Here is a 26,967-nt window from a genome sequence, read left to right on the forward strand (position 1 = left end):
CTCCCCTTTTTTCTATTTATTTATTCATTTCAATATAATTTTTTGAGCTCTGTTTTCCTCTCTGTCTTCTAATTATTTATCCATTTTAATTGAACTTCTTGAGTTTTTTATTTTTCCTCTTTTTTTTTTAATTGTTCACTTATTTTATTTAAACTTTTTGGCCTCATCTTTCTCTTTCTCATCTAATCTACGTATAAATACATCCGTTTTAAGTGCAAAAAGTGTAATGTAGCAAAGAACAGCGCTTGTTTACATCGAGGCTCGAGGGCGAGCGAGGGTGCCCGGTGCTTCTCGTCACTTCTCGTCAATTCTCGTTCACGCTCGCTCGCGATAAAGAATTGATTAAATAAAAATCGTTGCATTCGCGGCGCCACGGAAGGTTCGGTTCGCGCCCTTATCTATAATAGCCGCGATAAGGATTCACGTAAGGGGCGATGAGCTGACCCGGCCTGAGACGAGCAGGCCGCCCACACTCGAGGGAAGACCGGACCAGACGAGAGACGCGAGTTGAGGTTAACGCGCGGCGCGCGCTAATCAGCTGATTCAGTGACCGACCGGTGGTGCCGGTGGTGCGTGGTGCGGCCAACGCGACTCCACGACTCGTCGAGCGATCGTCCAGCAGGTTCGTGCACCTCCAGGCCAAGCTGCTCCTACGTACGGGTGCGGCACGTTTTTCCTCGAACGGCATACGGCATTCTCTGTCGAGGAGCTACGGCCTACGGCTCCGTTGTCCGTTTGTCGCGACAGAAGCGAGGAAGACGAGTTAGATAGCGCAATAAGTCGTCCTCCTCTGTCCTCCGTCCGCGGTTGATTCGCAGCGGGTCAACAGCCGCTGGTCGAAAGATGATAAGCGAGCGCTTACGAGCGAGATAACGCGTGTGTATCTATCGATAAGAATTTTGGCTACTCTGGTACCTACAATCTACGCAATACGTATCCTTTTGTGTCTTGATTAGAAGAGGTATCATTTATACAATTTTTGTTGACGATTCGCCTTTAGAAAACTAATTTTCTGGAGTTAAGAATAGCTGTAAATACAGACATTCGTACGTATAGATTAACGTACCTAATGTGTGTGTAAAAAGTGTGTTTTTACACGAACCTGCGTACAGTGTGTAATTTTGCAGTACTTATGCGTATAAGATAAAAGGTTAATGTCACTTTTATCTCCCGATATGAATGCGCAAATAGCTCTCGCTGTGTAGATAAAAGCGGTAAAAGCCTGTTCTTAGTCTCGCTTAAATGTGCACTATGCTTCTTGTATTTTAGATTAAACTATAAATAGTTGGCGTTTCTTTTAACGTACGAATGTTTCTCTTATGTGACTAATTTGTCGGACTGTCCAGTCTTGGTGATACATATCGACAAATCTATATTTAGTCAGATCTACGTACATTCATTTGCGATAAGAGGAAAATTATACTCCGACAAATTAAATTTTAAAGTCAATATGAGCCTATGCGCTTGTTTTTACGATATTATAATATTAGTTAGAGCTTGTATACACAGATATTTGTGCAATATTATAATTGCCATTGTTTCTAGGTTTGAATCGTATTGAAAAGTTTCAATCTCAGGTCAGGCCTCTTCAAACGGCAATCAAACGTGAACTCTCTTTCTCGCTCGCTATCACATACTCGACAGAAAATACTTATTTTGGACTTGAAGAACATAGTCACTCCCGTGAAGAATTAGCCCCCCTTCAACATTTAAAAAATTAACTTTCTATAGCTTATTTGCCTTATTCGATTGCTCATTATGTTTGCACATTTCGAATTTTTGTTTGTAGATTTCTAGTTTAAACGTTATTCAAACTTTATTAAGAATGTGCAAACAAAAAATTATCGCGAGAAAACATCTGACTGTCTGATATTACAGGCTGAAAACTTTTGGGACGGTTCTGCACGCACACAAGTACCGTGTACTTCTTCTTCTTCTTCCAATTAATGGTAGCATGTACGTGTGGCGGTCACGGTGCACACGTACATACACGGCACGCACTTGTATGCGTGCTTGTATGACAAGTCATAGCTCATTCTCTCCTTCATGTCGAATAATCATGAAAATCGAGGCCTATTACTGCATTTCCATAACGGTTTATATATATTTTTTGGGGGGTTTTTTTTTTACTAATATTTCTAAAGTGCCCTTCTACCATATATCCGGTTTTGGGGCGAGTACGATTTCCGAGGCGCCCAGCTTTGACTGTGGTTTCTGGTAGTATTTCTTACGCCGAACAAAATATTTATATATAGGTCTTATAGGGCGAACTGCTCTAGTTTTCGAGATATGCAGTATTTTAAAGCTAAAAATAAATATAATATAAATCTTTACTTTTTTTAATTATTAGATATAATATATTATCGTATTATATTATCGTTTGTATATATTGGAAAAATTAGTTATTTTGTTTAAGTGTTTAAACAAAAGTTGACATCAGTTGACGCGCTTTAAACACTTAAATACTTTTAAAGCGCATCACTAATCTATACGCCGAAGGCGTGACCTAAAATCAGTGAGGAGGTCCACCCGCGCCTATTTGTGTACTGTTTATACACATGTGTATAATACATGTGTATATATAATACATGTGTTTACAGTACACAAATAGACGGAGCCCTTTCCCCCCGCGTCCTACCTTGCGTACGGGGACTCGATAATCTTTTTTCAGTATTAATATTTTTAGTATATTGTAGACTCATCTGTTTAGTAAGACGAAGATTTAATACATACTTATATTCATTAAAATTCAAGTGATACATTATAGGGGTGTAAACTGATTAATAATTTTTTTTTTTAACTAATATTGCATATTTCGAAAACTAGAGCAGTTAGCTCTATAAGACCTATGTAATTTTTTGTTCAGCGTAAGAAATACTACCAGAAACCACAGTCAAATCTGGGCGCCTCGGAAATCGTACTCGTCCCCCGGTTTTTCATCACTTTCTTATTATTCGTTCTAATTATTAAAATTATTAAAATTCAAAATACAAGATTTCCGTATGTTTTGTATATATGCGATGCATGGAAAAGTGCAATTTTTGATAATGATTATCTCGCGTTCGGTTAATCGGTTTGAAAATTTAATATGATATTAGTTTTGTTTTGAACAATATTCTATATAATTTTTAAACAAATTGCAGCATTTTGATTTTTCGATCACACCTTAAGACTGTTTCGATCCAATTTTCTCGTAGTTGAGGGGGGGGGGAGAGCTAATGTGACTAGAAGTATGCAGTATGCAAACGATGAGCAATCGAATGAACTATAGAAAGTTAGGCTGCGGTCCATTTGACGCTACAAATGCTTCGAAGCATTCCTCTTCTCTTTTCTTTCAACGAAGAAAGAAGGAGAAGAAGAACGCTCCAAAGCATTTGTAGCGTCAAGTGGACCGCAGCCTAATATTGGAGGACTAATTTTAAATGGATTAGATAGTCTCAAAGGAAGGCCTTGAATATCCCCCCTTCAAACAATCAAATATAAATTTTCTCTTTCTTTCAACAGATTACTTGCTGTTTATTTTATTAACTTCTGAGAAAACATATGAATTTATGAATTTAAGAACACGTGAATTTCAACATAATTAACGTATCTTGTGTAAATAGATTTAATAACAATATGAATTCAATATTAAAATGATACTAATGCACACCTATTTATGTTGCAGTGTGCAATTGTATAATTGTGTGCAATTAATATATATATACATATATTATTATGCGTCTGGTAATTTGCGATAACGTGGACTACGTCGCGGAGTGGTCTGCGAAATACGTTTTAAAAAGAATCAACGATTTCAATCCTGATGAAAACAAGTATTTCGTTCTTGGTCTCCCTACAGGTACATAATACTATAAATAAAAAGGATAAGCCTATGTTTCTTACCTAAGTTGATTTTTTTTTAACATTTGTTTATATATATATATATATATATATACTAATCATGTGATATTAATATATTATATTAATATTCTCAGCCTGATAATCTTTTTTTTTTGTTTTTTATTCCATCTAGGAGGGACACCTTTGGGAATGTATAAAAAGCTTATAGAATTTTATCAACAAGGCAAAATTTCCTTCAAGTATGTTAAGACATTCAATATGGACGAGTATGTTGATTTACCGAGAGATCATCCCGAATCTTACCACTATTACATGTACAACAATTTCTTCAAACATATAGATATCGACCCAAAGAACGTGCATATACTTGACGGAAATGTGACGGATCTCGAAAAAGAATGCGATAATTTCGAGGAAAAAATCAAAGAGGCTGGTGGAATAGAATTGTTCATTGGAGGTAAAACAACAGTTTCATTAAATATAAACCCAAAAAGTTTTTGGGTATATAACGAGTCTTTAAACAACTTTATAAAATTATAGGTATCGGACCAGATGGTCATATAGCCTTCAATGAACCTGGTTCGTCATTAGCTTCTCGCACGAGAGTGAAAACCCTTGCACAAGACACTTTGGAAGCCAATGCGAGATTTTTCGGAAATGATATTAACAAAGTGCCGAAGCAGGCGTTAACTGTAGGCGTCGGTACCGTAATGGACGCTAAGGAAGTGATGATTCTTATCACTGGATCTCACAAAGCTTTTGCCCTTTACAAGGCCATAGAGGAAGGCATTAACCACATGTGGACGGTGTCCGCGTTTCAACAACATCCTCGCACGCTCATTATCTGTGATGAAGACGCTACTCTGGAATTACGCGTAAAAACGGTTAAATACTTCAAGGTAATCTCATCTGCCTCGTCATTCGCTGACTTGGCACTTTTTTTTATCGTTACGTAAAGATGTCGATTAAATTCAGGTACAATGTTGAAATTGCGTCTCGTATTCAATTTGTATGCTATTTAGGCGCTCAGTGACGTACATCGCAAATTGATTGAGGAAGATGGAAATGCAATCCCCCGCCGCGCGGTGCAAAACAATTGAAGCGGTAGTTATCTCTATGACTTTTATGTTCTCAAAATCAAAATTCATTGAATTATACGAGTAATACATATCCATTTTCCTTCCTCTAAAAAGAAACATACATTTCTTTCTATGAAAAGAATATATTAGATAAGATATTAACTCTCTTATATTTGTCTATTCTCATTTTTATTGCAAAATTGTAATTACAATTTTAGTGAAATTTACAGTTTATTATCTTTTATTTGTAGAACTTATGGGATATTCATAGCAAATTGATCGAGCAAGAAAGTTGGCCAAAGTAAAGATTTTCCACCATCGGCAATTCGCGAAAGCCATCACGAATTTACATGAGAAGGACAAACAGAGTCGGAAGTTTTAACGCATAAACGATAATTAAAATGATCAGAGAATGCATTATGCAATATATATATATATATATATATATATATATATATATATATAATATGTATCTTACGTTTTTTTTATTTTAATCGTATATTACATATACAAAAATTTTAATTACATATACTTAACATATATGCTCTTATACACAACTGCCATGTAAGTGCCAGAAAAATATATTTTTATATCATTCTGTTATTTCAGAAATAAATTTATTCTTTTTACCGCCGTACCACAGAAGCGTTCTCAGTGATTATTACCCGAGAGTAATTGAACTAATCTCCTATTCTAGTAAAAAAAAAAGAAATATCAAAACAATAACATAATCACGTTTTTAACTGCAATAGATGGATAAATAAATATAATATAAGAGTTTTATACTCGCAAAAGATGCTTATTATGCGGTACAGCGCAATCTTTGTAGAGACAGTGACAAATAGTGCACGGAGATTATGTGTGAATCACATAATAGTCACAAATTCCAGTCAAGGAGAAACCAGAACAAATTGATTGCCACAGGCGTCGAGGGACTGAGTGTGAGAGAGTGAGAGAGACAAAGCTAGTAATCGCTGGTAGGGGAGATCACCAGCGTTTCTGAGCATGAAAAATCAACGTTTGAAACTTTCCGTGTGTGAGTCGACAACACGTGTCTCTACACTAAAATTAATCTCATCCGGCACATGACAAGCAGCATAGTCCAAAGTTTATCTTTTTTACTCTACATTGGAAGGAAAAATATAAACTCTGAATTAGTGCAGCCAGTTCAGTAACAGGAAATAGACCCTATGGTCCCTATGTAACGATTACAAAAATGTTGCAAGCGGCTAGGAAGGAGGCGGACCATGCTTCAGAGCCAGTGGAGGAGGAGCAGTCGCTGCGGCTGTCGCAAATGAAATGATTGCGCGCGCTTCTTTCACGCGTTAATATCGGCCAGTTGGCAGTCCAACGCGAGACGTGATAGTTGGTTGACGCAGACACGAGTCTTCTCCCGGCACTGTCTGCCTGTGTGACAATCATGAGCAACGATCAGCAACAGTTGAAGACGATCGAGCTGCGCGAATTGCAACCGATACTGAGCCGCACATTTGGCGATCGGCTGATCGTGGTTCGTTATACGACCAAGAGCCTGTTGCAGCCAGGCGAGAATTACGGCAGTACCATTTTAAGTGTTCACGCCGTGATCAAGCGCAACGATGAGGCGAAAGAGGAGGATCTTCATCTCATCGCGAAGATGCCGCCGCCGACGGAATTCCAACGACAAATTTTCGACAGCCCGTACACGTTCAGAAAGGAGATCTTCATGTATGAGAATATCGTGCCTTATTATCAAAAACTGGAGAGAGAAATGGGTCTGAAACAGGATGAAGTATTCGATATATTGCCCAAATATTATCAGTCCCGATTATCGTTGAGCCCGGATGTCGATTTTGACGATGATGCCGTTATTCTAATGGAGAACTTAAGGACGCGCGCTTATTACAATGGCGACAGAGCTAAAGGTAGCGTTAAATATTTTTTGTCTGTTTGAAAAGTTTGTGATAATCTTTGAGCTCATCTTATCTTTACGCTTTGAATTAAAAGTTTCTCGTTTTAAAGGCTGTAGACAAAAATGTTCAATGTAGCATAATAAATTATATTTAGGAGCTTTTTTGAATTCTCCTAATAAACAATTTTTTTTCTATGATTTAGGACCGGTGTTTCAATGTGTTGGTGAACTAACTAATAGTTGAATCATACATGTGTCTTTGTTTTTCCTTAAAATTATTTATACTATAATTAATTATCTCATAATCTTTATGAGAATGACAAGTGTACGTAATACATAAAATAAAAATGTATATATTACATGATAACAAAAAAAGTAGAATTTTATAAATTGTATAAATTGTTAATACAAGTAATGATTAGAATTAACTATTATATTTAAGACTTATGATATTAAAAACAGCGGAATAAATCGAGATAAAGAGATTTGTCATTCGTAACACAATGATGTCATTTCCTTATCAACATGATTTACGATCTTTGTAGTGCTAACACCAGACTAACAATAAATCGCAGATTAATCTGCTTGGCACCTTTTTTTCCGAGCTTTATGCGATTTCTCTTGATACACTCAGGAAATCTACCGAGTCATCAATTATGTCATGATGATTTTTATAAAATCAACCGCAAAAATGTACGATATAATATCAATAAAATTGCATTACATTTTCGCCGATTACATGGAAATCTTTTGTGCACTTTTAGATCAGATTAGACGTAAGATTATCTGAAGAGTTACACATAGTCATTTTAATATTTACTATATGAAAAGTGAGTGACTTTTTATTTGGCTCATAGGATGCGATCTTGAGCACTCGAGAGTAGCGATACGGGCGTTGGCGAGGTTTCATGCGCTAGGGATGGCTACCAAGTACAAGCGACCGGAGTACTTCGAAATATTGAAGGAACGCAGCAAGTGCTTGGACCTGAAGCTCGAGGAGTTTGAGAACTTCCAAAAAGACATGTTAAAGACGGTAGCGGAAGATTCGCAATTAGCTGTTTACGTTGATCGGTTCGAAGCTGCCGTACAGGACTCAATGGGTCGTGGCATGTGGACCTTACCGCCTGACGAGCCGTGGTCTACCATTATTCACGCGGACTTCTGGGTGAACAACATCATGTTCCATCGCGATGAGAACGGCCGAGTGGACGATGTCAAGTTCGTGGATTTTCAGAATTATCTGTTTCTCAGTCCGCTGCGCGAGATGGTCTTCTTCCTGTTCTCTAGCACGGATGTGAGCGAGGATAGCCTCGAGGAACTGATGGATCTCTACTACGAAACGTTCTTGACCGTGCTGGATCGAATGGGTTGCGACACCGAGCAGTTCACCAGAGAGAATTTCGACGCCAAGTTGTCCACCGACGCCAGGTTCGAGTCTATGCATTTATTTTTCATGCTTAAGATACTAACGCTAAACGTGCAGGAGACCGAGTTGAAATACGACAACATGAAGGAGTTTATGGTAACCTACCAGGGCAACCAAGTGTTTATCCAACGGCTGCGCAAGGTCGTGTTATATTTTGTCAAACGCAACTGGATCTAGGCAATGCAATGGGAAAAGGAAGATAGAAAACACCCTGGAATGTCAACATATAAATACGTTCATTATTGCATCAACAATAATGCGACGTAATTGCCCACGTTACACGAGTCGCTACCCCAGATAGCCAAATTCTTGAAATTCTGTGAGTTTGCTGTCACGTTGCCAATAAACAAAATCGTGGATGCAACTAATTTTGACAAACTAGAAACAAGGTGAGACAGCATTATGTTTGTCGGATTGAACTCACATGAATTCTAATTCTATTCACGGGAAATTGAAACGTATGACAATTTCATATTGTCAGCACGCTACGTTAGCAACGACTTACAATTAAAAAACTTCATAGCTTGAAGACACATACGCAATAACAAATGTAAATCATTATATATGTGTTGTTATCTGGGACGTTATATATTGTTTTATAACACTTCTTCTGCGCATTATAGAATAAAAAAACAAGACTAGTTTACAGGAGAAAATAGATGTACAATTTAGCAAATTTGACAAATATAAAATATATATTTTACAACTTTGTTAAGGTTTCCTTACGTTTTACAAATATTTGAGTGGAGTCGATGTAATTTATCGTAGAATTTATTATTTTCTCTTAACCTTGGGAACTTTCCTGTTTCTATTCCTATTCTTCACATTCGTGACTTCGTAGAAATCGCTTCCGATCTTTTTCCTTTTACCAGCGCGTTCTATAGCCCTTCGCTGTTTGCTCGTCAATTTTTCTTTCGTTTTTTTGCGAGATATCGATGAGACACTTTGCACATCGCTACTCGACACTGTTTTAGAAGGTACCGTTTCAGTATCACTAGAATCATATTCATTGTCTACGACGTCAAACACAGTCTGTTTCAGATTATCTCGTTCGATAGGTAAAAGCACTTCCGAATCTGAATACTCATTGCTTTCTTCCATATCAGATTCCTTTTTATCTATTTCATCATCGTTTTCGATAACGTTATCGTCATTGTTTGAGGAACATTCTTTATCTTTGACATTCTTTATCTTTGTTTTTTGTAAATCGTCAAATTTATCTCTCGCCGTACACGAATCATTTTCTATTTCCGCATGTTCCAACTCCGAATCCTCCAATTCCGACTCGCTTTCCACCCTACTATCGTCCTCTGCGATACTTTCGGTGAAGGATTTATTTTGCTCTAGATTCTTAATATCATCACCGGAATAAGGCAATCCAACGCGTATTTTTCTAAAATCTTGCGTAACTGCCGGTTGGCTCTTCGTTATCTCTTTTGAAGGTAGATTATCGGTCTCTCGAGTCTTTTCATTATTGGTGATTTTTAACGTATCATCTCGCGTGGTAACCGTTTCACTCGTATTAGCTGTTTGACTTGACAACGGTTCCTCGAAGCCCACAGGTGGGACGTAAAAAGGCAGTTTACCGCGTTGCCAATCGTTGAGCACCATACGCGCGACGATCGTAATGTCGGGCTCTCCTTTCTTTAGAAGCTTGCCGCTTCGACGCGCCAATTTTTCCAAGAAATCAATATGATCTAGCCACACGTCTATCTTGTATGTCTTACGAATGTATTCGGGCTTCACTCTTTCTAGGACAGAGGCGACGTAATCTTCCGGGTCCTGAACGAGCTCCACTCTAACGACTCCCTTCAATACCTTTTCCGCGTCGGTTTCCGTCGACGGATAAACGACGCCGGGACAATCTATCAAATAGATACGGCGCATGAGAGTTATGTACTGCCATACCTTAGTTTCTCCAGCTATAGGCGCCACTTTGCAGACCTTCTTGGAACGCAAGGTATTTATGATGGAACTCTTTCCCGTATTGGGATACCCTATGAAACCAACGCTGATCTGCTTCTTGTCAACGTGCAATTTCGCAAATTGCCTCAACAGATTTATCAGGGAACCTTTGCCAAAGGGATGCGTCAAGGAAGCGTGAAAGGCGACCGTTGGATATTCTTTGCTCAGAATCGCCACCCACCTTTGCGTGATCCACGTCGGCACCAGATCTACTTTATTCAGGATGAATATCAGGTGTTTGTAAGGCTTCTCGGTTTTCAGATATTTCTCCACAGGCGGAGACCTAGTCCCCATCGGATCCCTCGCATCCAATATCTGCAGGATAACGTCGGAGGAGTCAATGACTTTGTACAACTCGTTCCATATCCTTTTACTTTGTCCGGCGGCCATGATCCAGTCTCTCTGTGCGTCCTTCACGCCAGTGTCCTCGCGAACAAGATCGTAATCTTTGGAATCTTTCTCCCTGTTATAAGTATCTTCCTTATTCTCCGCCAAATTCTTCAATTCGTCGTACGATGTTACCGGCAAATTCGGCCTCTTTCTAACCTTCTTCGGGCCAAAAACGCTTTTAAAACTCTCTGTGTCCAAAAGGTGTACTCGTGCGTTCGCCGCCTTCTGCTGAAGTAAGGTGATGGGCAATTGAGTGGGTTTCATGACGACTTTATAGGGATCCTTTATAGCGGTTCCTAATTCATTCTGAAACTTTTGCAGAGCATTCTGCGAGATAACTCTCGAGTTACCAAACCACCTTTGGGACGGCTCCACGCGCGACATCGTTCCAGAAGTGTTCCAGCCTTGAAACGGCGCAGGGCTAATAATCTTCCCAGAACGATTGCGTTTTGGTTTCTGATTGCGATACATCTGCAATCGTTGAATAGTTGCTTTCGTCCGTACCTTACCAACTCCTTTCAATCCTTCTGTAGAACGTTCAGGATTCATACTGTGTCCTGAACGCTTAAAGCCCTGCTTTCGCGGGGCTTTGTTAGTGGTATGTGTTTTAGCCATCGTGTCTGGAACAAACACATCGTTCAGAAAATAACATCTTTCCCAAACTTAGTGCTCTTTAATATTAAGAAATCAGTTTTAAAAAAAATTGTAAAAGACATTAAATCATTTACAAATATATTTATAACGTGTAAGATTAATATCTTAATTTGATAAATGTGTTAAATTTAATTAAAAATTCTAAATTCGAATAAAGCAGTATAATTCTGTATTTTCTATCGAGTAACTTACACGTTTCTGTTAGCTTTGATTATAAGGTATAAATATGATGAATAACAATTAACATACTTACCAGAAATGGTACGTAATTGCAAATGTAATTAATCAAAATTCGTTAACAAATAACACCATATGTAACAAATATCATATAAATAAATTCAATGTGTCCCATATGTTAGGTTAAAATCGCACCATGTGCCTCTACTGAAATTACTGAAATATACACTAGAGTAACTAGAACTAGAGACCTTCTAGGGTGCGTTCACTGCGTTCCACCTTACACTAGGTCTGTTCGTTTCCGCTGCACTTCTGAACTAGTGCAACATACTACGTTTACGCGAGCGTTACTGTAATAACTTACGATAATTTCTTAGCGTAAACGGGATTTTGTAGTAACTTACGAATTTACTCCGCGTTAGGCCCGGTCTACAATGGATGTCGTAAGTCGGAGTCGTAAGAACGTGACCACGCACAATCTATTATTCTCCTTGCGATCGAAGAATAATGAACTGTGCGTGGTCACGTTTTTACGACTCCGACTTACGACATCCATTGTAGACCGGGCATAAAGGCCATTGCACGTAACAAAGTTTTAGTTTTAATCGTAAAGCCGTAAGAAAATAGATCACGCAATAATTGACTGTGCGTGGTCTACTTCTTACGGCCTTACAATTACAACTAAAACTTTGTTACGTGCAGAGGCCTTAACGCTCGCGTAAACGTAGTGAGGGTGCGTTTCCACTATACGCGTCGTGCATCGCGTCACGATGCCGCGTCGTGAGTTATCCAATCAAAACGTTTCATTTTATGACGTTATTTTCGACGCGAGATCTTGTCGGAAATGACATCATAAAATAAAACCTTTTGATTGGATAACTCATGACGCGGCGTCGCGACGCGTATAGTGGAAACGCACCCTAAGGCTGAGTTTCCACTGAGCGCGTCACGCGTCGCGTCGTCCGAGTTGAACCACGCAAAACATCCCCGTTCGATCCCGTCACAAGAATGTTATGAAATGGGATGTTTTGATTGGTTAACCAGTTCAACAGTGGCCAGTTAGCTTAACTAGTAGTTAACTCTCACTCTCCGTCTCTATCTAACCTTTGAGTTAAAAAGAGACAGAGAGTGAAAGTTAACTACTAGTTAAGCTAACTGGCCACTGTTGAACTGGGCCTAACTTGTGACGACGCGACGCGTGACGCGCTCAGTCAGCTCAGTGGAAACTCAGCTTTACTTTTAGAACCAACCACGCAACGCAGAGTGTTGATAAGACGAACTCAACAATTGTGTCTGCTGAACGCGGCCAATGTGATTGGTCAACTCTTTCTCCGCCCGAGATCTCGGAGCGATAGCATATCATGGATACAAGGCTTAAGATAAGGGATCATTTCATTCGCGTGTTCATATGTACGATATACGTATATACATATATATATGTAAAATACAGTATATAACTATACATATATATAGTTAGAAATTGCAATTGCTGTAGATATGTGTAGTGTCAAACTAACCATGCTGAGACGTATTACCTCTTATTAACCGCTGTAAGAATTTAGGTTCATCGACACGACCGAAAGATGGTCTCGATCATCAAAAATCAGCTGTTAAAACACCTATCGAGGTACTATTCATGCAATCGCGATTGATTAACCTGGAACACAGTCTCACAGTCTCAAATGACACGTAAAAAAAAAATCGTCTCGTTCCACATACAAATCACACGTCACGTAACTCCTTTATCCTTCCTTATTGTCGAGACATACGTCTTGTCGTTGCGATACAGTTGTCACATTCTCTTTTCCCGTATTCTCTCTTTAATTGTAATATTGGGTACATTCGTAGAGCAGTCAGAGCAGTTTCGAGAGAAAGTGCTCTTTCCAATCGCAATCGACACTCGTCGTATGCTCGTCCCTGATTTTTTTTATTTTCTCATCTTTTTATTAGTCAAAGTTATTAGGATATTAATTGAGTTAGCAACAGTTATATGATATTCTATACATAAAAATTTACAGCGATGCTAATTATGTTTATATAAATGTACAAATCTCATCAAAGTACGCAAATTAGATAATTTTTACATAATTTATATAAAACATATTGTTATTATTTGCTTTAAAATTCTCGTCACTAATGGCAAGTAATATATTTTGTCTGTTGAGCTTTTACATTGTACATTGTAGGTTCACCAAGAATTTATCTGCTGATAAGATAAACCTGAGCACGTTCAAAGGTGAAGGAGAGCTATCGAATTTAGAACTTGATGAAACAGTCCTCACGGATCTACTAGAGCTGCCGTCGTGGTTAAGATTAACTAATGCTTGGTGCAATAAAGTTTCATTTCGCATACAATGGACCAAACTGAAAAGTGTTCCTATCTTTTTGGTAAACGACAGTTACGGATTGTAGATAAATATGACTTTCGCCATTATGTATAGTACGCGTAACAAAACTACAAACGATCGAAATATTTGCAGAGTTTGGATGAGGTTCACATAGATGTAGAAACGTGTGAGGATCTGAGAAGCATGTCTTCCCCGCAGGGTATAGCATCGTACGCCGGTCCTGCAAAGTATTCTTTTATACATAAAGTAATTGATGGAATAACAATAGCTGTTAACACTGTGCTGGTTACATTTAAAAGTCCTGCGTTCATTGCCTCAGTCCAGGTACGATATTACCGTGGCACGTGCGCATGATATAAAAAGTAAAGTAAATTAGACGCAGACAGATTGACATTTGTTTAAAACTATACGTTGTATTATTTAGATGAACCGGATTATGGTGGAATCCAAGTCGGCGACATGGCAGCGTTGCGATCTCAGAACCACTAGAGTAAAGGATCCTGATCGAGGACAATTACTTATCTTTAAAGAATTAGAATGGCAGACCGTTAGAATAGAAGCTCAAAGTACTAAGGATCATAATCTGACGCCGCTTCGTTTACTTACGAACCAAGCAAGATGTCGAATTACGATAAAGAAAAGAATATCAGGTTTGTAAGCATTGATGCTATTGATAAATACCTGTTGATAAATACGTTGCTCATCGCTAAGTCAATTTTATTTTATTACAGATTGTTTCGTCATGGGCTCCAGATTAGTAATTATTTTAGACGATCTTCTGTGGGTATTGACAGATTCACAACTGAAAGCTGCGCTCCATTTTCTCGACTCTTTGGGTGGTCTTATCGAGAAAGCCACCGTTCTCGAGCGGAAAACAAAAGCTGCGAGAAAATTAGAGGTTTGCGCAATTTGTTTAATTTTTAATATAAAACCTCAATGATTTATTAATTTGTCTATCCTATGATTTAAGGTTTTACCAGAATATCAGGCGCAGGTATCCCAGCAGCAAAACAGAACAAAAAGTCAGTACACTACAGCGATTTCAAAAATATTTACGAGATATGATGTTGTAGAAACGTCGTATCATTTTCTTTCGCAACGCATCGATCTTCACTTGTGCGATGATGCTGGTGGTAAGTCCAAAAGATTTTATTTGTTTTCACGTTGAAATATTTATTGAGAGCATGTTATTTACTACTTTATTTATTTAATATCTATTGAGTATAGAGTTCACGATTTTCTTCTGCGTCATACAATATTCACTTTTATCTTATTATTAATTAATTACTAATATTATTAAAACAGGAGGCAGGTCATTACATCCCGATCTGAAGGACGGTGGTGCATTACAAATTTCATTGGTTAGATTTCAAATTGATTATTATCCGTATCATCTGGCAATGGCGGACAGAAAACATTGGCCAAAATACAGAGAGAATGCTACACCTCACAACCAGTGGTTGCAACAGTCGTTGAGTTCGTTCCGAAGTCAGTTTATGGATCTCATAGATTCTGGAAGAACACAACATTCTCCTTTAACAAGAAGTCAAGGGAACGTAACAGGTTTGTGTATATGCAAGCATACTGCCTATTTAATATAATACATAATTGATGGAAGAATTTGCATATTATTAGATTTTATGTGAAACAGGAAGTGGTACGAAAGGCTCCAGAGAGAATTTGGAAAAAAATAATCAACCACAAAATCCAAATGTCACACCATCTGACCAAAAAAAGTCTCAGCATCCTAGTGGTAATCCAGTGAAAAATTATGTCTTGGAGCAGCTTGCCAAACTAATGACGACGTGCATTATTATCAGGATCGATGATTTTACCTTGTACAAAGTGACAACAACGTCGCGTAATCCAATGCCAAAAGAATTCATCTCAGGTATTGTATGTTTAATACTTGTTCGAGTTATTTGTTTTCATCGGGTTATTTATCGAAATAGTCGTATCAAGTTCGACAATAATTATTTTATTTGGTAATTGTACAGCTCAAACCAGGAAAAAACATACCCCAGGTACAAAAAATTAGTAGTTTGTTTGAATGTAACATCGCATATGAAGTTTTTAGCTAAATTTGATTTATTTTGACAAGTAGTTTTATTGCTTTAGCTCGATTCTTTTTTATTTTTTATTACATGTAGTCTATGTTAAATTAATTAAGCTTAATCTGTAATCTGTAATATTCAATGTGCAATGTATATTTAAAAAATATTGATATTACATATTACTTGTAAAAAATCTTAGAGATTACATAAGATACTATATATTATTTACAACGATGTTGCTAAATGCGCTGTTTTAATGTTTCGACAAAATGACGTATAACATTGCATGTGAGATCGAATTTAGGTAACTGTAGATTAAAATTTTACTTTCATTACTCAGCCTCCATTATATGTCATATCCTATATCATTATATTTATTGTATATCCTATACATATATTTAAATTAAACTTTTATTTAGGCGATCGTGACAGATTTAGTCTTCCAGAAGACGTAACGATACTTCATGCTGAGTTTACTTATTACTATTATCCGGGAGATATTACTTTTCCCTGTAAGCAGAAATTTGTACAAGTCTTTTTATTCTATTCGCGCGCGCGCGCGCGATAACTTCTTCACTATTAAATAATGTATAATTTTTTAGTGCCGCCGCCCAAGTTTTACGTACAGCTCAATCCCATTCAAATAAATTTCGACGTCTGCTCGTGCCTTTGGTTTAATTCTTTTGCATTGAATCTTTATCATTCTCTTATGGGAAAAGACAAGCAGCTAAGCTCTTCTCGTTTAATGTATTTTGATGTAAAAATAGAGGCTATACTTCCAAGAGTAAGTTAAAATATATCGGTACATACTTTGAATACATTTATCCCATTTTCTCATTTTATTTTAATGATGTGAATGTTTGTATTTTTAGATAGTCTTCGAAAGTCAACAGGATTACCCAAATCAGAAAGACAGACCCAAGTCCTTGCATTTTCAAACTTCCAGAGCATCTATAACAAATGTTCGATCAACAGAAAGATCTTCGAGAGCGGATTTGGCGCAGTGCCTCAATGCATTTCAAATGGGACAAATGTTCTTTGGTGCAGAGTTTCCGAGTAAATCGGGAGATTTTCATGTAGTAACGGATAAATTTCTAGCGCATTGTGCAGGTATGTATTTACGATATTGCCAATATCAGTATCACATCTAGTTCTTTTTTATCAATTTTTTAGTATCCTTTTTTTGTTCTGTATTTTAGGCGCTGATAATATTAGGCAAATACCGCCCAATTTTAGCAGCAATTCCGTAAATGAGTTGCTTCGTCAACTAAATAGAGAACTTTTGTGGACAGAGGCGAAAGACGTGTGGTGCTGCAACTTGGAGCCCGTTTGGGGAGACTTTTTCGGAGCACGAGCCGTCGGCCAGAGTCGGCCCGTACCGTTTCTGGACGCGTTCCCTCTAACGCTGTGGTGTTATTTTACCGCAGACTCGTTATTAGCCACGGAGAAGCCTTCGGCCGCCGATATTCACGGGCTGGCATATATAAGCAATTTAGTTAGCGTACAGATAAATCATTATCAATATTTATTCTTACTCAGATTGTCGGAGATACTCGCCGAGATGGCTACGTACCTGGCCGTGGACTCGAATAAGATTTTGAAAGTTGAGAGCGGCGGATCGGTGATCATAGGCGCGTTGATACCGCAGGTGGAAGTGACGTTTGTGATGCCGTCGCACACACCCGGTAAAGAGAATTCCGGCGGCGATCTAGAATCCGTTATGCCTGACTCGTCCAGCATAGCGGACGATTTCGTCGGCTCGTCCACGGTCTGGCATACTAGCACGGTGGGCGTGGGCGCACGTGTCGATTTTAGCGCTAAGAGAATGAACACGAGCAACGACGTAGAGACACCTCAGAGCGAGGCATCGTCCATGTGGTCGATGGATTACTCGCATTCCGCTCCGCCGGTCGTCACTTTTAAACAAAACGGCACCAAAAAAGGCGACCAGGAGGGTCCACCGAATGTAATATGGTGCATACCCGAGAGTTCCGGGCCGCAGTATATCGGCAATCCGAGCGACGAAAAGAAACATACAACGGAAGCCACACATAAGCATAGCAAGTCAGACTCGAGCACGCCCTTCATTCCGAATAATTTCAACGTCAATCTCTCGTCTATGAAAAAGGGATTCAGCAATCTAATGACGTCGATCGACTCGGCTTTGAAGGCCTCTCCGGAAGACGGTAGTAGCGATACAGTGTCCATGAGAAGCGACGTTAGCTCGGACAGCGAGAATTATGTTTTGATCAGCCTCCAAGATCAAGGAAAGATCGACGCGGTATTCGGCATCGATAATTCGATTAGGATAACGGCCGTGGAAGAAGCGACTGAAGTTGTGGAAGAAACGCCGGACACGCAAAGTGAAAAGTCTATGGACAGCGTATGCAAAAGGAAGGATATAGTGAGTACCGTAGTCAGTTTGTAAATCAATTTTTCGCGTTTATCGAAGACGATAGAAATAGAATCTTATTTTCTTATCCGCAGGTTTCCATGGCGACGTTCAAGCTGTCGAAAGTCGAATTTATACACCAATCTTGTGATTATTCTTCCATTATCAAGGTTCAAGTTTCCAACATTGACAATGATGAGTGTTCATCTATTCCTTGGGACGAATTTCAGGTGAGCCAAATTACATTTTAACCGATGTAATATAAAGTAAATATATATATATATATACGTTATGCTATATTATTACATAATTATGCTCTTTTTAAACGAACAAATTCTTTATTATTAATCGTACTGTCGCAATAAAAATTTATTCTTCTTCTTTTACTATGGAAATTTTATTACTTTCACACAATATAGCTTATTCATTCAACATTATTTGTGTGCTAATTTAAAGTACCTTGAATATAATTAAAAAATTATATTTATACAGAATCTTATATTTTGTAATAACTTGATTGATATTTGAGTTTTAATCGTAAAAAAATTACTTTTCTCCACGCAACAATACATTTTGTTGTAATTAAAAAAAAAACTGCATTTAACTTTTTGTGATTATAAGTCATAGTAAACCTTTCCAATTAGAGTATATATTTGAAATAGCGGGTTACTTGTGCATAAGCTACTAATAATACTTGAGTAGTTTCGCAGTAATTTGCTCATTGTTTTTACAATTTTACATTATATAACCAGTTGACATTATTATAAATGTATATTTATACAATTTCTGTCTTTTAACTTTTTTTGCATGCCTCTCCCGCGTCTCTCCTTCTCTTGTGAATGTTTTTATGTGGCACTTGTGGCAGGTCAAGAGAAAGGTATTGGCAAAACCATTCATACATTTATTAATCTTAGACACCGTTAAAAATGCATGTATTGATATTGAGCTACGTAACATGCTGTTATCACACTGTTGATGGATCTCGTAGAGTCAACAAAGTTTGAATAATGTTTTAACAAGTATAATATTATACAATAAGTATAATACTGTAATTACATAACGATACGAATTTACGTCATACCATTATTTGTCATACCGTTAATATGCAGTTGCAAATTTTTATGGAAAAGGAGCTAACCAAATAGAAGTATATTAAATAATTTATGTATTTATATTATATTTGCATTAGATATTACATATAATGATATTTATTAAGTAAAAGAATAAACCGTATGTATAAAAAAATTGAAAAGAAGAGGGACCAATAACCGAGTAACAATAGATGTTAAATAATTAACTTATTAATTTGCATATACATATATATAAATTGGTACGTTTCGACTTTACCGAGTCTTCTTCAACCGTAAAATAATATTTAAAGACAGTAATACGTTAACGTATCATAGAAATCAGATTGAAATAAGTCAAAAACGATGGAACAAATATAAAATAAATAAGGAAAAAATAAGCTAGAAAGTCGCAATCTAATAAAATTATCATAAGAAGCCACATTACGGTTTGAAAGCATGACGAATACATAACTGAAAATTGTCGTTGCATCTGTATGAAGTTAAAGATAAAACAGAGATGAAACACAAGTCAGTGATAGTGACACAATTAGATAATCTATAATTAATTTCTCATTCGGAGGGAAGAATAAATTGGATCCAATAGTAAGAGATAATGATTTTCGTTTCTATGATACGTTAATGTATTACTGTCTTTAAATATTATGTTACGGCTGAAGAAGACTTGGTCGGAACATGCTAATTTATATTATGTATATGCAAATTAATGAGTTAATTATTTAACATCTATTGTTGCTAGGTTATTGGTTGTTGCTTCTTCCCACTTCTTTCCAATTTTTAACGATAATTATATTTTCTTGCAATATTGCTTTATTAAAATGAGATAATTGCATTATATGTTTCTGCTTTTATCTTTCTTGTTTGACAGAGTAATTAAAGACGTAAAATATAAAAAAATACAATTATTTTTTTATTATTAAATTAGAATGCTTACGATGTAAGCAAGTTACGCTTTTGATTTCTTATGATTTCCATAAACAGTTGATACAAATCGAGTTTTGAAGTTTTTATTGATTATAATTGCGATAATGAAATGTATGGCATGGTAATGAACTTGCATTACAATATATATATTTAGAATAATATATATGGCCTGATTATGCTAAGTATTGTAAATACATACGCATTATTTTATTTGCTTTATATATTATTTTATATGGGATTATTAAATATTGCTTCGCATATTAGACACTACATAGAATTGCTTTAGCGCATCAATATGCTTTTGCATCTGAATGTGGTCTTTCTGCATAATAACTCTTAATCCAGAAGAGGCTTGGCTTTGACATTTCTTATTAACACATGTAACAGTAGATTTTTATCCTGTAATGTTAACAAATTAAATATAATTACGTCTTTGATTCTCTTATTAAATTAAAGTCGAGTTGTTTATAATTTGTAATTGACATAAAAATTATCATTAAGTCACTCATTTAGCGTACAGATCATATTTCATCTAATTTCGCAATATGATGTTGCAACTTGAGCAATAATGTAATCAATATGGAAATAGATACTTTACTAGCTATATTACACAGTTTCTAGATCTATCCGAATTTAATATGTTAACGCATTCTGTTTGATAGACCAAGTTCAGTTCGCGATCTCGAGGCTGGATAGAATTACCATCCGATTCTGACTGCAGATCACGTATTAAGCTACGTTTGGATCATAGCTTGAAAAATCCGGAAGACTCTCGTAGATTGTCGGACGCCAGTCAAAAAGACACGAGCGACAGTAGTAGACCAGCATCTCAAGACCGCGCTAGATTGTCTGAGCAAGATACATCGCGTTCGTCCGGCATTAATGTGCATGATAAAGAGAACGTTATGAATTTATTCGAGAATAAGCTAGAAATGAGAGTCGCTAACGTAGGAATGTCATTGTCGATGAGCTCGGTGACGGGTTTGGCGGATTTGGCAGAGGACGAGATCATACCTAAACCGATTCCTATGCAGGTGGGTATTCTCGTAAGATTGCCGAGTCTTCTGGACATGATCTCTTTTCGTTCGAGGTATAATTCCAAGATTTATTGCCAATACGCACATGTTATTATTTCAGATATACTTAGAAAATATATCGTTACGTTTAAACGAGGATCGTCCGCCAAATAATATAACTTCCCCGGGCCCGATCCCGATAGATTTAAATATTTCCAAACTCAGGATAGCGCGGGACATGAGCGGCGTGTTTCACATCGAACCCGTTGGTAAGTAACACTCGTCGTCGGGCGAGGTGTATCCACTTGCTTCTGCCACTTGCAGTTGACATTGAGTTGACTTTTCTTTTCCTATCTTTATGCGATCTTAATCTTAGTTACGTCGTCCCTGCGCCTGTAAACACATGTACCTGTGAGTTGGTATTACATGTAGATTTTTACATTGTGGCAAGTGGCAGATTTCAGTTTCGAAGTAATTAATATTACATATTGCATAACTGTTCTCTGCACCCAGGCGGCCTTACGAATGTGAGCATTGATATAACACATGTAGACAAGTAGCTTTAGATCTGGCTGCTTATTACTATCGCACAGCTTAATATATTAATTATTCGATCTGGACATAATTGATATATGTATATATAAATAAAATATTAGCGCATTTAAGTAAGCATGAATTATGATCTTATTATTGCGTATAAAAATATATTAATGCATATAAAGAAAAATTTGTTGGTCTAAAAATAGCAATCATCTTACTTTTCATTATTAATTGTTTTATATTTTATGTGTTACTTATTAGATTTATATAGGATACATCTAAAAATGGAAGAATTGGTAGCAGAAATATATTTTTTAAATATATTTTTTAAATAAATTTGAGATTGGTTGTCTAATTTAGGTAATTAATTTATTTATTATGAACAATAGGCAAATATTGAGTCTCAAATTGATTAAAAAATATTCTTTGTTATAAGTACACATATCCCAGTTAATATAATTTATAATATTTCTCTTATAAAATCTGTATCTATTTTTTATCATAAAGATTATATATTTTATATTGCACATATCTGACGTTGGTGATTAAGGCTTTGGCACATGGAAAAACTTAAGCAGTAAGATTTAAACAGTAAGCTAATCACAGTTAAGAATTTAAGACATAACGTAAGCGAATCAAAACTGTTGATCTCCTTACTGCTTACGTCTTACTGCTTAAGTTATTCCATGTGCCCGGGCTCTTAGACATACGTATATTTTAGTATATTTATTCCTTTTCAACTATTTCTTCTGAAAGAAACTAAATAGTGTTATATTTATATGTTTTTGTTGGAGTTTACAATATAATTTGTAGTAGGTCAAATAATAATTTTCTTTTTTTATTTTATTTTAGTAACCACAGTAGGTGAAAGCCATTCAAATACGACGTTATCGAATGACAACAGTCACACGCTTAAGAATATGGAGTGTGAGAGGGAATTGAAAGCTCTAAGACAATCCAGTAAGCAGCTGAAATCGGATAACGAAGAATTGAGACGTCGTATGGGAGCTTTGGAAAGATTGTCGGAAGAAAATGCGAGATTAATGCGCGTAAAAGAGGAATCGGATATAATAAGATCTCGTTTAAGCGTCGCGGAAGACGACATTGCGAGTTTGCTGGAAGAAAAGAAACTCTTGCACGAAACTATTTCAGAGCTGCAAAATCAAAGACTGGAAGACGGTCCTGGAGGTAGTAATAGAGCTTCATGGTCTATTAAGAGATAGCATACCAGTTGTTTTGATTGCTCCACATGTTGCAGTTCTAATAAGTCCTAACCAGTTATATTTTTTATAACGCAAAAGACATTTCTTTTGACAAGTTTAGGATATTTTTATGTAAAGCGAAGAGACTTTTAGTTTATATTTTAATAAAGTTATTGTCGTTAAAAATATAATTTTTAACTTTACACGTGTGAATTAACGAGGATTAGAACAATTTAAATCTTTTTGGAAGCACTATCAGGTCTATAACTGTACTTTAAGACATTATTCTCGTCTGTCGTAATTATGCTAGTAACTGCCGTTTAGATCTTTTGCTTAAAATGTCTAACACAGTGATAAGAATTGTATAAATGCATATACGACTCAAATTTAAATGAGAAAATATTAACTTTCTTACCGTGATCGAATATAAGGCGATAATAAACTACAATATTAGCCCGTTTTCTGTTTTACTGTGAAATTAGTGGTTTGTCGTAGCGTGGCTGAAAGTTGTGTACGATCGTATTTATTACATTATGCGTATTTTTTGTTATAAATGTATGTACAGATAAGTAACGATTTTTTGTCTATACATACATACATACTTACTTACATGGTATACATATCCTTTTGAAAACGAAATAATAGTCTTAAAATACGGTAAAGATGTAGATAAATGAAGAAAACGATTTGTTTAGAACTGGATTTGTATTAACAAGGAAATGTGCTATCTTCAGCATTTTTCTGTTTTAAGATGAAAATTGAGTAGTATACTTGCATATTTGTGCATTATACTTATGAAGTGTAGTATTTGTATCAGGATTTTCGGAGGATGTGTACGTACATGTATGGAATAAGCAAGTGCACTAGTCAATACATTACAATTTAGGCGTATTGGTTGATTTTATAATTGGTCATATTTTTATATTTTGTTTTCCGTAAACATAACGATCCGTAAGAGCATCCTGTGAAGCACAATGATTTAAAACAGACGATTGTAACTTAGAAATATATGCTAGTTGAGCCTACGGATAGACTTTAAATAGGAATTGTGACCTGGTGGTATCACGCGTTATGTCGTATACATAATTTTGCATTGACTGATTTAATGATTCATCGAATGATGAAAATTATAAATAATAATAATACAGTGATGTGAGTTCAATAAGACTGTATAAAATTTGGAGATGTTGGTCTATAGTAGTCGCTCTAGAGTATCCTTGAAATAATTTATAGGAACCTTAGAATACGGCGAATTGACTCGATGAATTTTTAAAGGTGAGAATCGTAATATGATGGATTAATAATGGTCCTTTTAACACAAGGTTTTTTTTCAGTTTACAATTGGTCCCGATAATAGCTCACTCTTAGAGTTTGATTTCGATAGATTTAGTTTCTACGACGGATTGCTGGTCGATCCTACATAAATGGAAAGTATTTTTTTAGCGTATACGAATACACGATGCGATTGAAATTTGTTTCATAATGTAAATTTCTGCTCTTAATATACATAATTTCGTGTATCATAGATACGCCATTTAGATAGATTTCCATTTAAATGCGGCTTCGAACGGTGCGTTCCCTCGGCAAATATTTTCGTCTAAATAGACGAATACAAATGATCGCAGTTGTATATCTATGTGACGGTGTATTTGCTTGAGACGGTTTGGTGCAATAAGATGTAGTTATCTAATATTTGACTAGTGAACGCAATGACTGAAGGTAGCATAATATATGTAGGCTTAGAAAAAGATGAAAACTAAAAGTTGAAGTTTTTGTTACTTTCAGATATATGTGTGTATATATATATCTATATATCTATATATATACACTGACATATACACGTATATACATATATACGGGGATAAGCTTTTTACAATGCACATATCATATCTGCAATGAAGGATTTGCTTATATGTATAACACGTTTATACATATCTGATAACATTTTGTATCGCAGGAACATAGTCTTCTTGCAGTTCAATTGTATTGATGTCTCTTATCTTTCAAGTCTGATTTAGATCAACTTCCTAAAGTTTGCTCATAGTTCCTTTTTTGGAGAATCAATTACATTTATACAAACATGTTTGGTATTAATTAATATATACTAAATACGTTTTTATTGTGTATTGAACTAAAGTTTTATTTGTTTTTAATCTTTGAAGTTTTATATATAAAAATATCTATACTTTTTAAATGCACCTCTATATTATATATATAGAAGTATTTCATATATTGCGCGCATGATGTTTTTTTATGTATATTATAATTTTTTATATTATATTTCATATATAAATGTGAAGGATCGTTTATTCCCTCTTTCCATTTTCTAACGTAAAAAAAGGCTTTAAAATAATATATATATATTATATATCCAAAATATAACGGAAAGATTTATACTTTACGTATAATCTTAATATCCATTTAGGCACAAGTGCTACGTAGCTGTACATAAAATGAAATTGCTTTAAACGGTGCAAAGCTTGAATTCTTCCTTTTTATATATTCTAAGTACTTAGTTATATTATAATATAATTATATATTACACATACGAGAGACACATACTTAATTATATCGTTAACACAAACTTTAGGAAGTTGAATGTGATGAATTAATCGCATAATAAAATCGTATAATATTGTGTACTTCAGTAGAATGCGTTTATAGTTTATAATTATTTCGGGGCTTTTCAATATATTTCCATTTATATAAATGGTTTATGATTATATTTAGACAATTGTCATTCCTGTATAAGATTCTTATATTGTTATCCGATGTTAAACTATGTTATTAGCTTTATTTCAACTATATATATTGTTTTGGATTGACAACATGTTTTTTTATTTTAGCATCGTCAAAGCTTTTGGAGGCATGTAATTCTATAACACTTACATAACTTTGTACTAGTTATTCTAGTTAGTAAGATTCCAAAAGTGTTACATATATAAATAAATAAATATATATATACATATATGAACAAATAAGGAGGGAAAAAACAATCATGCCGTTTGGTGCATGAGCGACGGTCCCATTTCGTAAGTTCATATCGTATATCGGGCCATGTGATACATGGGTCGAAATAACGATGCAGCCATAATTTACGAAACGAACCTATTTTATATATTAGCATAAATATAGTACATACATTTGAAGAGCGTCATTTCGATAGCAAAGCGCTAAGAGATCCCAAGAGTGCGGGTTGTGCAATTTCCACACATATTCGTTCACACATAAGAGAGCATAGACGAATCGATGTAAATCGCTTACCACGTTCGCTATCTCTCCGTAGCTTTTGTTGTGAAACATTACGGTTATTAGATAATTTAAATAGGATAAGCACACATCAACATCGGGGATACACCACTTCAATGTAACACCTATTGAATTATTATAGCTTCGTTTCGAGGATAGTAAATGTGGCGTACTTTGTTGAAATATATTATTTTGATGATGTATATTTCAGCAATATTAAAATGAAATATTATATAATCTGCATTGATTAATGTAATATGTGGTGAAATGAGTTAGATAATACAAAAATTTGGCAACATATATATTATCCATCTTCAAGTTAATACATCGGAACAAAGGTACTGTGTTATTGTTTCATCGACGAATTGTACAAGTATGGGTGACATTTAATAATTGTATTTCCAGCCTTTTTTGTGGAATTAAAAGAAGCGATGGCCAAAATGTAGTTTCATCTTTTTAATGTAAAGAAGACGAATATCACTTTCTCAATAAAGTCATTACAAAGATATCGAAAGATTCAAGAGAGAGTGTTTCTGTTCCCCCGATTCGCGCACGATTTCCTCAAAATAAACACATATATACGTATGTGTAGCGTGTATACGAAAATGTATACAATGTTAAGAGACCGTGTATGTAGTTGTACATAGACATACGATGTGTCTCGTTTTTTCGATGCTTTTGTCATTTAAGATTTTTGAAGGGGTTGAAGTAAGTAGTACAGTTAAATTA

At 35.8% G+C, this 26,967-nt stretch overlaps 4 protein-coding genes across 11 annotated transcripts; 3 read left to right on the forward strand and 1 right to left on the reverse strand.

Moving 5' to 3' along the window:
• The first annotated feature begins 284 nt into the window (after positions 1-284).
• Positions 285-5,559, forward strand: Oscillin (glucosamine-6-phosphate isomerase Oscillin). Of its 5 annotated transcripts, none has more exons than XM_077402514.1 (6): positions 286-660; positions 3,668-3,841; positions 4,016-4,300; positions 4,384-4,742; positions 4,866-4,947; positions 5,174-5,559. In XM_077402514.1, exons 2-5 carry the CDS (start codon positions 3,718-3,720, stop codon positions 4,941-4,943), a joined length of 846 nt encoding a protein of 281 aa, XP_077258640.1. In that variant the 5' UTR covers positions 286-660; positions 3,668-3,717; the 3' UTR covers positions 4,944-4,947; positions 5,174-5,559. The 5 variants fall into 5 exon arrangements, with proteins under 5 accessions (XP_077258643.1, XP_077258640.1, XP_077258639.1 ...); XM_077402513.1 differs by having other exon boundaries at positions 287-622; XM_077402516.1 differs by lacking the exon at positions 286-660 and adding an exon at positions 672-876.
• Positions 5,560-5,784: 225 nt separating this feature from the next.
• Positions 5,785-8,434, forward strand: LOC143895435 (uncharacterized). Its single transcript, XM_077402512.1, has 2 exons — positions 5,785-6,826; positions 7,671-8,434. The coding sequence occupies exons 1-2, from the start codon at positions 6,343-6,345 to the stop codon at positions 8,414-8,416; spliced, it is 1,230 nt and encodes a 409-aa protein (XP_077258638.1). The 5' UTR covers positions 5,785-6,342; the 3' UTR covers positions 8,417-8,434.
• Positions 8,435-8,915: 481 nt separating this feature from the next.
• Positions 8,916-11,663, reverse strand: Ns2 (nucleostemin 2). Its single transcript, XM_077402510.1, has 2 exons — positions 11,502-11,663; positions 8,916-11,214 (listed from the first exon to the last, which is right to left on the reverse strand). The coding sequence occupies exon 2, from the start codon at positions 11,207-11,209 to the stop codon at positions 9,014-9,016; it is 2,196 nt and encodes a 731-aa protein (XP_077258636.1). The 5' UTR covers positions 11,210-11,214; positions 11,502-11,663; the 3' UTR covers positions 8,916-9,013.
• A 1,206-nt stretch (positions 11,664-12,869) lies between these two features.
• Positions 12,870-26,683, forward strand: LOC143895583 (bridge-like lipid transfer protein family member 3B). Of its 4 annotated transcripts, XM_077402824.1 has the most exons (19): positions 12,870-13,052; positions 13,612-13,813; positions 13,906-14,097; positions 14,198-14,423; positions 14,505-14,671; positions 14,744-14,906; positions 15,079-15,336; positions 15,425-15,664; positions 15,771-15,797; positions 16,247-16,339; positions 16,430-16,611; positions 16,700-16,937; positions 17,027-18,231; positions 18,315-18,449; positions 19,085-19,096; positions 20,894-21,265; positions 21,369-21,516; positions 21,761-21,774; positions 22,640-22,767. In XM_077402824.1, the coding sequence occupies exons 1-19, from the start codon at positions 13,009-13,011 to the stop codon at positions 22,640-22,642; spliced, it is 3,921 nt and encodes a 1,306-aa protein (XP_077258950.1). In that variant the 5' UTR covers positions 12,870-13,008; the 3' UTR covers positions 22,643-22,767. The 4 variants fall into 4 exon arrangements, with proteins under 4 accessions (XP_077258950.1, XP_077258946.1, XP_077258949.1 ...); XM_077402820.1 differs by lacking the exon at positions 21,761-21,774 and having other exon boundaries at positions 12,877-13,052; positions 22,640-26,683; XM_077402823.1 differs by lacking the exons at positions 15,771-15,797; positions 21,761-21,774 and having other exon boundaries at positions 12,878-13,052; positions 22,640-26,683.
• Positions 26,684-26,967: the final 284 nt, after the last annotated feature.

The sequence above is a fragment of the Temnothorax americanus genome, unplaced genomic scaffold, assembly GCF_048541705.1.
Source record: "Temnothorax americanus isolate GAGA-0224 unplaced genomic scaffold, ASM4854170v1 Scaffold16, whole genome shotgun sequence".
In the NCBI taxonomy this organism is placed as follows: domain Eukaryota; kingdom Metazoa; phylum Arthropoda; class Insecta; order Hymenoptera; family Formicidae; genus Temnothorax; species Temnothorax americanus.

Coding starts and splice junctions, on each gene's coding strand:
- Oscillin (XM_077402514.1), top strand. CDS start 3,718: ATGCGTCTGGTAATTTGCGATAACGTGGACTACGTCGCGGAGTGGTCT. Junction 4,301..4,383: donor AATAGAATTGTTCATTGGAG/GTAAAACAACAG, acceptor ATAAAATTATAG/GTATCGGACCAGATGGTCAT. Junction 4,743..4,865: donor AAACGGTTAAATACTTCAAG/GTAATCTCATCT, acceptor TATGCTATTTAG/GCGCTCAGTGACGTACATCG.
- LOC143895435 (XM_077402512.1), top strand. CDS start 6,343: ATGAGCAACGATCAGCAACAGTTGAAGACGATCGAGCTGCGCGAATTG. Junction 6,827..7,670: donor CAATGGCGACAGAGCTAAAG/GTAGCGTTAAAT, acceptor TTTGGCTCATAG/GATGCGATCTTGAGCACTCG.
- Ns2 (XM_077402510.1), bottom strand. CDS start 11,209: ATGGCTAAAACACATACCACTAACAAAGCCCCGCGAAAGCAGGGCTTT.
- LOC143895583 (XM_077402820.1), top strand. CDS start 13,009: ATGGTCTCGATCATCAAAAATCAGCTGTTAAAACACCTATCGAG. Junction 14,907..15,078: donor CTTGTGCGATGATGCTGGTG/GTAAGTCCAAAA, acceptor TTATTAAAACAG/GAGGCAGGTCATTACATCCC. Junction 16,340..16,429: donor GGGAGATATTACTTTTCCCT/GTAAGCAGAAAT, acceptor ATAATTTTTTAG/TGCCGCCGCCCAAGTTTTAC.